This window comes from Cnephaeus nilssonii (genome assembly GCF_951640355.1).
Source record: "Cnephaeus nilssonii genome assembly, chromosome: 17".
Taxonomy (NCBI): Eukaryota; Metazoa; Chordata; class Mammalia; order Chiroptera; family Vespertilionidae; genus Cnephaeus; species Cnephaeus nilssonii.
The window spans coordinates 6819215-6829366 of record NC_137088.1 but is presented as its reverse complement, the minus strand read 5'-3'; the positions used below and the strand labels follow the sequence as shown (position 1 = coordinate 6829366).

The following is a 10152-nucleotide window of genomic DNA, read 5'->3' as shown; positions in this document are numbered from 1 at the left end:
ACGGAGCCGCCCGCCGGTTGCTAAGAGCGTCAGAACCGGGGGGGTGGGCGTGGCAAGCCGCCCACGTGACCAGACGCTGGTAATTGAGCGCCGAGAGGGCGAGTCGGCGCTGGTGGCACCGGGTCCGCGCCGCGTTCGGGGACGCCGGCGCCGGAGCCGGGCCGCTGCCATGGGCCTGGGCTCCAGCACCGAGCAGCCCGCGGAGACCTCCGAGGGCTTCCACCTGCACGGGGTGAGTCGCTCCCGCGGCGCCGGCGGCCCCGGGGCCGGGCGTCCACACCGACGCGCCGGGACCCCTTAGCGCCGGCCCCAGGGCGGCGGAGGCGGGGACCCGGCCCTCGTGCGGCGGCCCGGGTGGAGGGCGAGGCCCCCTGGCCGAGGGGAACGGCCCGCGAGAGGCGGCCCCGCGGCCGTCCTGGCCCCGGCCCGTCTGCGGCCGCTGGCGGCCCGGCGCCCGCCCAGTGCCAGCTGTGCAGGAAGCGGGCGCGTTTCCTGGTCCGGTCGGGCCGCCGGGAGCAGCCCTTCTCCCGGGCGAAGATTGCAGCAGCTGCAGGCGGGACGCGTTGGTGCTCGTAGGTCACCTGTGTGATTGCCGGCTGTGTGCCGCGCTCCGTGCTGGACCTGGGACCCGGTCCCCGCTCTCGAGTCCGCGGGTCGGGAAAACCAGGTGGACGCCAGCTGCTGGGGGCTGGCGGGCGCACACGCCGCCCGTCCGGGGGTCCGAAAGGCTTCTGGGGCTCGAGGACCAGTGCTAACCAGCCGGGGGGGAAGTGGGGGCGGGAGAACCCGCAGCAGACGCGGGGACAGAGTTTGCAGCAGGGGAGGGTCCCAGGGTGAAAAAGATCGCGGCGGGTCGCGAGGGTCCCGTAGCCCGATGGGGATTCGGGGTCGAGATGTGTACTGTAGAGAAGGAGGGGTGGTAACGGAGGTGAGCACACCAGGGCGAGGGGGCGCTCCGACTCACTGGGGAAGGACCCCGTTTCCCTTGTGTAGCGTGGATGGCTGCAGAGAGCGGTGCAAGCTTGTCAGTTTGGTGCCTGGCTGTTGCATGGTCTCTGTGTTGTGATGGCAGGCTCTGTGGGTGGGGGGGCTGGAGGGTTGGACGTGATGGGAACCCCCAAGGGAAAGCCAGACAGAGGGCCCTGCTTGCTGCGGGAGTGGGGGTGCGGTGGGGGTGTAGTGGGCAGCAGCACAGACCATTTCCTCTGTAGAGCCATAGTGGTCAATGACCAGGCCCAGGGCAGTCAGCACAGCCAGACCGGCACAAGGCCACAGGAGAGGGGAGGCAGAGGCTCTGGGTGGCTGGGAGGGGGCTGGGCCTGGAGACCGGGTTCCTGAGCCTCTGGAACCTCCTTCATGGTGGAGGGCAGCAGTAGCGGGCAGGTGCCAGGTGGCATGGCTTTAGGAGCAGGGTCTTACCAGAGGGGGGTGGGGTGGCTTAGAGTGGCCCCGGAACAGGTAGGAATGCCTCTGCCAAGCTCTCCCTGACGGATTGTCCTTTGGTTTTCGAAAGCCACGTGGTCCCAGCTTCCCCCTAAAGGGGTGGGGAGCAGGGGCCCTCTGAGCCAGGCTAACTGGGGCTGGAGTGGATCCTCTCGTTGGAAGCCACGGCAGCTTCTGGAGGTGGCGGCATGCAGGGGCTTTGATCCGAAAACTCAGCGGTGAGCTCTCCTTCAGCTTGGGGCCGTGGTCGGCAAACTCATTAGCCCACAGAGCCAAATATCAACAGGACGATTGAAGTTGCTTTTGAGAGCCACATTTTTTAAACTTAAAACTTCTTCTAACGCCACTTCTTCAAAATAGACTCGCCCAGGCCGTGGTATTTTGTGGAAGAGCCACACTCAAGGGGCCAAAGAGCCGCATGTGGCTGGCGAGCCGCAGTTTGCCGACCACGGGCTTGGGGGTTCCACGACTGGAGGGGCTGGTGGGTGGCAGAAGCCACAGGGCCTTGCCCTGGCAGAGGTGAGCGGAACCGGAGGCCACAGGAGCCCCATGCCCTCTGGGCTGGGGCCTGGCAGATGCCTGATCATCAGGGCGTCAAGTGAGGACACCCGAGGCCTGAGGGGTGGAGCCCACCTTCGGGGCTGGGACCTGGACCGGAGATAAAGGCCGCATTGTTTGGGCCAGGCTCTGTAAATGGGGCCTCTGAGAGGGATTGGGGCTGTAGCTGCAGCCCTGGTTGCTGTGCTTTGGGCGATGGCAGGAGTTGGGAGTCCAGGGCAGGGAGGGAGCACCCTGGGGCCAGGAACGACTCCCCTGTCCTGCACAGGAGCGGAGGCTGAATCGTGAGGCGGGGACTTGGCACTGCTCACCAGGCTCCAGGGCTGAGGCTCCTTCCTGCCCCTGCGGTCTGCTCTCCTCAGCAGCCCCCGTCACCTGCTGGGCTGACCTTGGCTCTGTCACCACAGGGTCTGGGGCCCTCTGGCCACAGGCTGCCTTCCCCGCTGCCTCTTTCTGGCCACAGCCCTGGTTCTGTCCACCATGGGGCCCCGCCCACTTCCGTACGAAGGGCCCTCCCTTTCTGCCCACATCTTAACCTCTCTGGGAACCCTCCTGGCGCTCGCTGTAGGCCTGCGCCACCCTGCTCCGTGGGGCCTCCTGGTAGCCCGCAGGACTGCCCTGGGCTCTCCTACGAGGCATCCCTGGGAGCGTGGTCTGTGGATCAGGGTCAGGGAAGAGCTGTTTCCTAAAGAGGACACATGTGTGCCCGGGAAGGTGGTGAGAGAGGAGGGAGGTCACCTTAACCATGCCCACGTGTGGCCTGTCCGGGACAGTTCATGCCAGTGCCCGTTTCCTCGCTGGGACACGGGGAGTGGTGCTGGTCTCTGAAATTGAGGGCTGGGGCTTCTTGGAAGTCACGGGGCTGGCTCAGTGACCGGCCTCTGCCCTGGGACAGGTGCAGGAGAACTCCCCCGCCCAGCAGGCGGGCCTGGAGCCCTACTTTGACTTCATCATCACCATCGGGCACTCAAGGCTGGTGAGCTTTGCTGTGTGTGTGTGTGTGTGTGTGTGTGTGTGTGTGTGTGTGTGTCTCGTATGTCCCAAAGGAGGCTCCAGCCCAGCTCCCACCTCCCTTTCCTTCTGGAGGGAGGCCCTGCCCAGCGCTCAGCTCCTGAGCTCTCTGGGGTGGACTGGAGGTTAATGGGCGCTTGGAGGTGGCCACGGGGCCTAAGGGACCTGCCTCTTGGGGCATGAGAGATGTGAGGGCTCTGGCCAAGGGGCAGCGCACAGTGGGACAGCCTGCAGGGCCCTGAACCCAGGAGGCTCTTTGATGTGTTTGTTGTGCTTTCTGGGGCAGAGGGGGAGCGGAGGGAGGCAGATTTAGCACTACTTGGGTGTGTGTGTGTGTGTGTGTGTGTGTGTGTGTGTGTGTGTGTGTATGACCCATCCCACCCCAGGCCCTGCTGGGGCAGCTGGCCACCAAGGCCCTTGCCCCACCTCAGACCCAGACTTGTCTGAGTGGCCCGGATGGGGTGTGGGGGTCCTCGGAGTCAGCCCCCTGCCCCCGTAGAACAAGGAGACGGACACGCTGAGGGATCTGCTGAAGGCCAACGTGGAGAAGCCGGTGAAGCTGGAGGTGTTCAACATGAAGACCATGAGGGTGCGCGAGGTGGAGGTGGTGCCCAGCAACATGTGGGGCGGCCCGGGCCTGCTGGGCGCCAGCGTGCGCTTCTGCAGCTTCCACAGGGCCAGCGAGCACGTGTGGCACGTGCTGGTGAGTGGGGTGGGGCTGGGCATGGATGTGGGTGGGGCGATGAGTGGGGCATTCGGGCCCCAGGCCAAGCACTGCAGGGGAAGGTGGGGCCAGAACACGTGAGGGCGTTTGGGGGGTTTCTGGGGGTAGGGAGCAGGGTGTGGGGGCAACTGGGACAGGGTCCGGAGCCAGGTGGACTATGCGAGGACTCCCTGAGGGCAGGGTCTCACTCATCCCAGTGTCCAGAGAGGGCAGCTCTCTACCTGCATGGTGTGCCTCGCCTCTTGTTAGCCGGATGACTTTGGGCACTTTTTTACCCTCTAGACCAGGGGTGGGGAACTTCCAGCCCGCGGGCCATAGAAGGCCTGTGAAATCATTCAGTCTGGCTCTGCCAAGGCATTAGTGGTGAGTTAATTCAATGTTTGACTGAATAGAGCAGGCTGATTTTTAAGCTGATAATCTGGTGTGGCCCTCGAGTGATATTATAAATATCCAAATGGCCCTTGGCAGAAAAAAGGTTCCCCCCTGCTCTATACACGGCTTCTGATTTTGAAAGGTGGTGCTGCCATCTACTGGAGGGTGGTTGCGCTGCCGGGACGCCTCGGTGTTTTTTCTGGCAGGTCCTCTGAGAGCACCTCGGCACTGGGCTGGTGCCTGGGGTCTGAACCTTGTGAATCTCAGTGACGGAATTGTCACCGACGTTGCTGTTAGTGTCCATCACAGCTACACGTGCACATGTGACACGTGCGGCCACTGATGGTGCCCAAGTTCGCAAGAATGCTTGGTCCCGCGGCTTGGTGACAGGAGGGTGCCCCGAGTTGGAAACTGGCTGGTTTTCTAGCCTCCTCTGTTGCTCACCGACTTCCTGGGGAGCCTTCTCAACCTTTTGACCTACCTCAGCTTGTCCACTAGTGCCACGGGGCGATGGTGGAGATCCTTGCGCGTTCCTCTAGGACAGTGGTCGGCAAACTCATTCGTCAACAGAGCCAAATATCGCCAGTACGACGATTGAAATTTCTTTTGAGAGCCAAATTTTTTAAACTTAAACTTATTCTAACACCACTTCTTCAAAATAGACTTGCCCAGGCCGTGGTATTTTGTGGAAGAGCCACACTCAAGGGGCCAAAGAGCCGCATGTGGCTCGCGAGCCGCAGTTTGCCGACCACTGCTCTAAGAGGCTAGGACTGGTCCAGTGTCTCAAGGCCCCCCTCTAAGGGAGAGGGTATCCTTGTACCCAGTCCTGCTCACTGCCCTCGCCTCCATCCCCTACCCAGGTGTCTTAACAGCCATGCAATTGGGCACTTACTGTGGGCCAAAGTGTGGTTTTCATTCTTTACGTATATTATTTCTAAAATCTTCTCAGCAGCCCTGTGAGTAAGCGCTGCATGCCGTAGTTTTAATTGTTGGGAACCTGCGGCTGAGTGGTTAAGTATTTGTCCAGTCACCCAGCTAGCAGTTGGTGGAGTCAGGAGTTGAACCCAGGTCAGGTGCCAGAGCTCAGTGCTGTGAGCCATGTCACGGTACTGCCCTCTGCTGGGCAGGCTGTGGACCTGGGGGACGGAGGGGAATTCGGGGGTAAGGTAGGAGAGTCTGGGCTCGAGGCCCTGGCCTGGGGACGGAGGGCAAGTGTCCTACAGACTACCTGGAGAGACGGCTCCCAGCCCCTCCTCCACTCCAGTAGTGAGGTGATGGATCTCAATTCTTTCCCCAGGAAGTGGAACCCTCTTCGCCCGCCTCCCTCGCTGGCCTGTGCCCCTACACAGACTATGTGATTGGCTCAGACCAGCTCCTGCAGGAGGTGAGGAACCCGAGGCCCAGCCCTCTGCAGACCCCAGTGGGTGTGGAGATGTGGGTGCTGTCCACGAGAAGTGCCTCCAGTTCCAGCGCTGGGGCCCGGGCTCAGGCCTGTGTGTTTGTCCCAGTCTGAGGACTTCTTCACTCTCATCGAGTCCCACGAGGGGAAGCCCTTGAAGCTGATGGTTTATAACTCCGAGTCCGACTCCTGCCGGGAGGTGTCTGTAACTCCCAACGCAGCCTGGGGTGGAGAGGGCAGGTACTTCCGGGGGTCGGAGGGCTGTAGGGTGGGGTCCTGGTGGGGCCCTTGGGTGGGCCTGGCCGGTGGGCATGGACCCCAGAGTCCCATGGTTGGGGGTGGAGGGCTGGGCCCTGGTTTAGGGATCCTGAGGCTGACCATGGTCCAGGAGGCATCCTTGTAGCCCCCTCACTGCCATTGGTGGGTGGGGGTGGCAGAGATAGGAAAGGCTGTGGGACAACTCCTGGATTGAATGTTTCTGGACTTCGGCAGTCTGGGGTGTGGTATCGGCTACGGGTATCTGCATCGGATCCCAATCCAGCCCCCCAGCTACCACAAGAAGCCACCTGGTGCCCTGCCATCTGGTACCTCGCCACCTGGCACCCCACTCCCTGGTGCCCTGCCACCTGGTACCCCACCACCCGGTGCCCTGCCATCTGGTAACCCGCCACCCGGTGCCCTACCACCTGGTACCCCACCACCCGGTGCCCTACCACCTGGTACCCCACCACCTGGTGCCCTGCCACCTGGAACCACCCCCCTGGAGTCTCCTGCCCCTCCTGGCCCAGAGATGGGTTCCAGGCAGGGTGACTACTTGGAGGTACGTGGGGAACACCTGTCAACTAGGGGGTGAGGGGAGCTTCATGTGGACAGAAGGAAGAGGGGGTTCTGGAGGCCCTTAGGCCCACCTGCTTGTGGGACCCCATGGGAGCAGGTGGGCCCATTCTGGGACAATGAAACCCGCTTTGGTTCTGCCACTGAGGGGAGGTGAGGGTAGTGGCAAGGCACTAGGAGTCATTTGTATTTTGAGTGGGAAGCAGGCTCGGGTGGGCGGAGCCTTGCTCTGGGCCTCAGGGAGTCTGTGGGAAGGCTGGGCCAGAGGCTGGCATCCAGAGTCCCAGCTGGGCTGGTGGTCCGGCCACGCCTGCCGGAGAGTGCTGGTCTTGTCTTCACGGCTGTTGAGCAGGTCCCCTGAATGCCTTTAGGCACGGCTGGTGCCTGGGATCTGTGCCCGGGGCATGGGAGGATTGCTTTCTAAGCATGCTGGGGTTCAGGGAGGCCCTTGCTTCTTGTGGGTCATTGACACCTGGGCTCCTCAGCCGAGTGGCAAGAGTGCTCCCTCTCCATGCCGGCACTGCCAGGGAGGCCAGCCAGGCCCGTCTGACTTCACCTCACCCATAGAGAGGGACCGACCACCAAGGCTCTTGGCTCCTTCAGGCAGAGCGATGCTTCTGGGGCAAGTGGGGGCTGGGGGTGAAGCTGGACTACACTGTCCAACGGCCCTCTCCCTGTCCCTCTTTCCCTGGCTCCCCTAGGCCCTGCTGCAGGCACCTGGCTCCTCCGTAGAGAGCCTGCTTCCCGAGCCTGGGCACCTCGGCTATGGTGTGCCTGACCTTGGGGAACTGCCTCGGCCCATGGAGACGCCTCTCCAGCCTCCGCCTCCGGTGCAGCGAGTCATGGACCCAGGTAGTGAGCAGGCCCTGGCAAGGAGGCTAGGCACCTGCAACCCCTGGTGCCGAAATGGGCCCCAGGCTCAGGCCTGGACTTGGGCGACAGTACCGAAACCTTCCTCAGACCTACTGACCCCTACCCTGTGCCAGGATGGTTGCAAGTGACCACATACAGCGTGTAGACGGGGAGACTACTGTCCAGAGGAGAGAGGTGGCCTGCTCAAGGTCTCAGCAAATTGGGGACAGAGCAGGGCCTGGTCCTTCTGCCACTGTGCTACTCCCATGATGCCCAACGCCAGGCCCCTTTCTTTCCTGTGAAACAAGCAGTTGGGGGGGGGGGAGGGGAACCTCTGGGTTGGGCTGAGATTAGTCTCAGGCTGAGCCAGATGCCCCAGGAACGGGGCAGAGTGAGCCAGGGTACCGGCCTTCAGCAGGCAGGGTCTTGTGCTAGCAAAGAACTGTGCCCCGTGCCCTAGGCTTCCTGGACGTGTCGGGCATCTCCCTCTCGGACAGCAGTGCCGGCATCTGGCCCAGCCTGCCCTCCTTTTCAGAGCTGACCTCCACCGCCGTGCCCGCCGCAGCGCCGGAGGACGTCTGCTCCAGCAGTGGCTCTCACGAGCGTGCCGGTGAGTGGCTGGCACCTGCCGAGGCCTCTGGGAAGGCCGCCCCGTTTCGCAGTGGGTCAGAGGCTGGCATTTGGGAGGAATCCAGCCACGTCCAGGTGTTTTTACTCTGGCTCTCTCCTCCCCCTCAGTGTCTGGGGTGGGATTTGGAGGTCAGTGAGGTTACTGCCCCCAGCACACTGGCCCCAGGTTCTGCAGGCCTCCTGAGCCCCATCCTGTGTGTTTCAGGTGAGGCCACGTGGTCTGGATCAGAGTTTGAGGTCTCCTTCCCGGACAGCCCAGGTGCCCAGGCCCAGCAGGACCACCTGCCTCAGCTGACCCTTCCCGACAGCCTCACCTCTGCAGCCTCGCCAGAGGACGGGCTGTCTGCTGAGCTGCTCGAAGCTCAGGCCGAGGAGGAGCCGGCAAGCACAGCAAGTCCAGGTCTCAGGGCGGAAGCCGAGGCAGCCAGCCAGGCCCAGCTCGCTACCCCCGAATAACACCCTGGGCAACGGCCAGGCCCCTGATGGCATGTCCTGAGGTCCAGGTGTGGGGAGGTGGCTCAGGCCACACTGCGGGCCCAGCCCCTCGCCCGATCCCAGCCCAGCACGTCCAGCTTCCTAGGCTGTGGCTCCGAGTGATGTGCAGGGACTTCTGCAGGTGGGGGGCTCGTGTCCACTCACCCTCCTGGTTTCCAAGAGATGACCTAGCAGCACTCTGCGTGATGGTCTGGCTTTGGGGAATGGAGCCCTTGTTTGAGAATCCTGAGCACATCCTTTTGGGGTGGCAGGGAGCTGGGGTAGGAGAGGAAAGGCTTCTTGGCTGCTTGTGTGGCACACGGAGCCTTGCTGGTGGGGCGAGGAGGCGTGGGCCTTGGGGAAGGGCATCTTGGCTGTGTACGCTGAGGCCCAGTGCTTGCTCTTGCGTGGTCACTGTGGCTTCCCAGGACAGCAGGGTCCAGACGTGATCATGGGGTAAGGGAGGAAGGGGTTGGTGTGGTGTTTGCCTAACAGCTTTGCAGAGCTTGCCTTGATTCTTCCTGCACAGCTGAGCCAGTGCTATCTACTGGAAGGCACCCCAAGCCCCGGGGACCCTTGAAGCCCCAATTACTGTCTCTTCTGTCATGTGCCCCCATCCCTGTGCCACGCTGCACAGCCGGCTCAGGTTGACTGACACCTGCCAGTCACAGCTGGAAAAGAGAGGCAGTGAACTTGCCCACCTCTCATGGGAGAGGAGGGTTGGAAATTCTAGAACCTTCAGCAGACACCTACCTGTGCTTAGACCACGATGTTTCTTCTTCCCCAGGGCTGACTCCCTACAGACCTAGTATCCCCAAAGTTACACAACAATCTCTTCTACATACACAAGGCACCCAGCCAGCCCCAGTGGTGAATAGGTTACAAATTTAAATTCATCCTAAGCACACTCTCAAAGCCAGTCCTGACTAGATCTCTACACACAGCTCCCACCACAAGGGGAAGCGAGAGGCCAGGGCAAGAGTGGGTGAGGGCCCTTCTGTTCTTTCCCATAGTGTGTGTGTGTGTGTGTGTGGGTGTGTGTGTGGTTCCTCCTACCACCAGGTGCCTTGGGGAGGCTAAGGCACGCATGGGTCTTGTGCTCTGTCCTGCAGGAAGAGGAGGGCTCCCCCAGGGACGGGGTCCTCACCTGCCCCGGCCAGAGTCCCTTGCCTTCCCACACTCCCTGCTGGTTACCACGAAGGCTGCCTCTGGCCTTGTCCTCTAGTGTCTGTCCACTTTGAGTCCCCGCTGCTGCTTGATTTGTAACGTCCGCATGTACAAGGAAATTCAGAGCTTTAGCCCGTAGCACAAGGACTATCAGCCGAAGGCGGCACAAGCCAGGAGTATGGAGGGAGGCCCCAATTAGTGAACACTAAGTTTCTAGCTCTCTGACCGCACGGACAGCGAGCCCTGTCCACGCCGAGCAGGAGGCCTGGGTGGCCTGTTCCTGGGCTGCCGGGGAGCCCAGCTCTGCTGCAGAGCTGCAGGAAGAACAAGCACCAGGGACTGCGCGAGGGCAGGGTCCCTGCGCTGCAGCCTGGCAGCCTGGCCCCCTGGCCCCGTCACCCTCACCCAAGGGTTCTGGTTCTTCCTCGCTTTACACTCGCCTCTTCCTAAGTTGGAGGATAAAGTGGGTATCAATGATAATTATTTCCAGGGTAAACAGGAAAACCAGAGGTTTCTCAGTTTCTCTATCATCTGCTCTGAAGGAAAATGACAAGTGAAAAAATAAACATGTACTATGCTTTGAATATTTTAACTAAAGCCTTTATTCTGTACAACTGTGAAATACAGATTTTTACCCTTTTGGCATTGCAGACTGTCAACTTTTCCGGAAACTTACTGGTTTGATGGG

General features: G+C 61.7%; 1 protein-coding gene across 3 annotated transcripts; it reads left to right on the top strand.

Moving 5' to 3' along the window:
* Nucleotides 1-37: 37 nt before the first annotated feature.
* Nucleotides 38-10104, top strand: GORASP1 (golgi reassembly stacking protein 1). Of its 3 annotated transcripts, XM_079795540.1 has the most exons (10): nucleotides 253-667; nucleotides 1514-1661; nucleotides 2897-2977; nucleotides 3512-3715; nucleotides 5406-5492; nucleotides 5617-5747; nucleotides 6000-6327; nucleotides 7043-7193; nucleotides 7654-7803; nucleotides 8029-10104. In XM_079795540.1, exons 4-10 carry the CDS (start codon nucleotides 3587-3589, stop codon nucleotides 8277-8279), a joined length of 1227 nt encoding a protein of 408 aa, XP_079651666.1. In that variant the 5' UTR covers nucleotides 253-667; nucleotides 1514-1661; nucleotides 2897-2977; nucleotides 3512-3586; the 3' UTR covers nucleotides 8280-10104. The 3 variants fall into 3 exon arrangements, with proteins under 3 accessions (XP_079651665.1, XP_079651666.1, XP_079651667.1); XM_079795539.1 differs by lacking the exons at nucleotides 253-667; nucleotides 1514-1661 and adding an exon at nucleotides 38-232; XM_079795541.1 differs by having other exon boundaries at nucleotides 253-1661; nucleotides 3496-3715.
* Nucleotides 10105-10152: the final 48 nt, after the last annotated feature.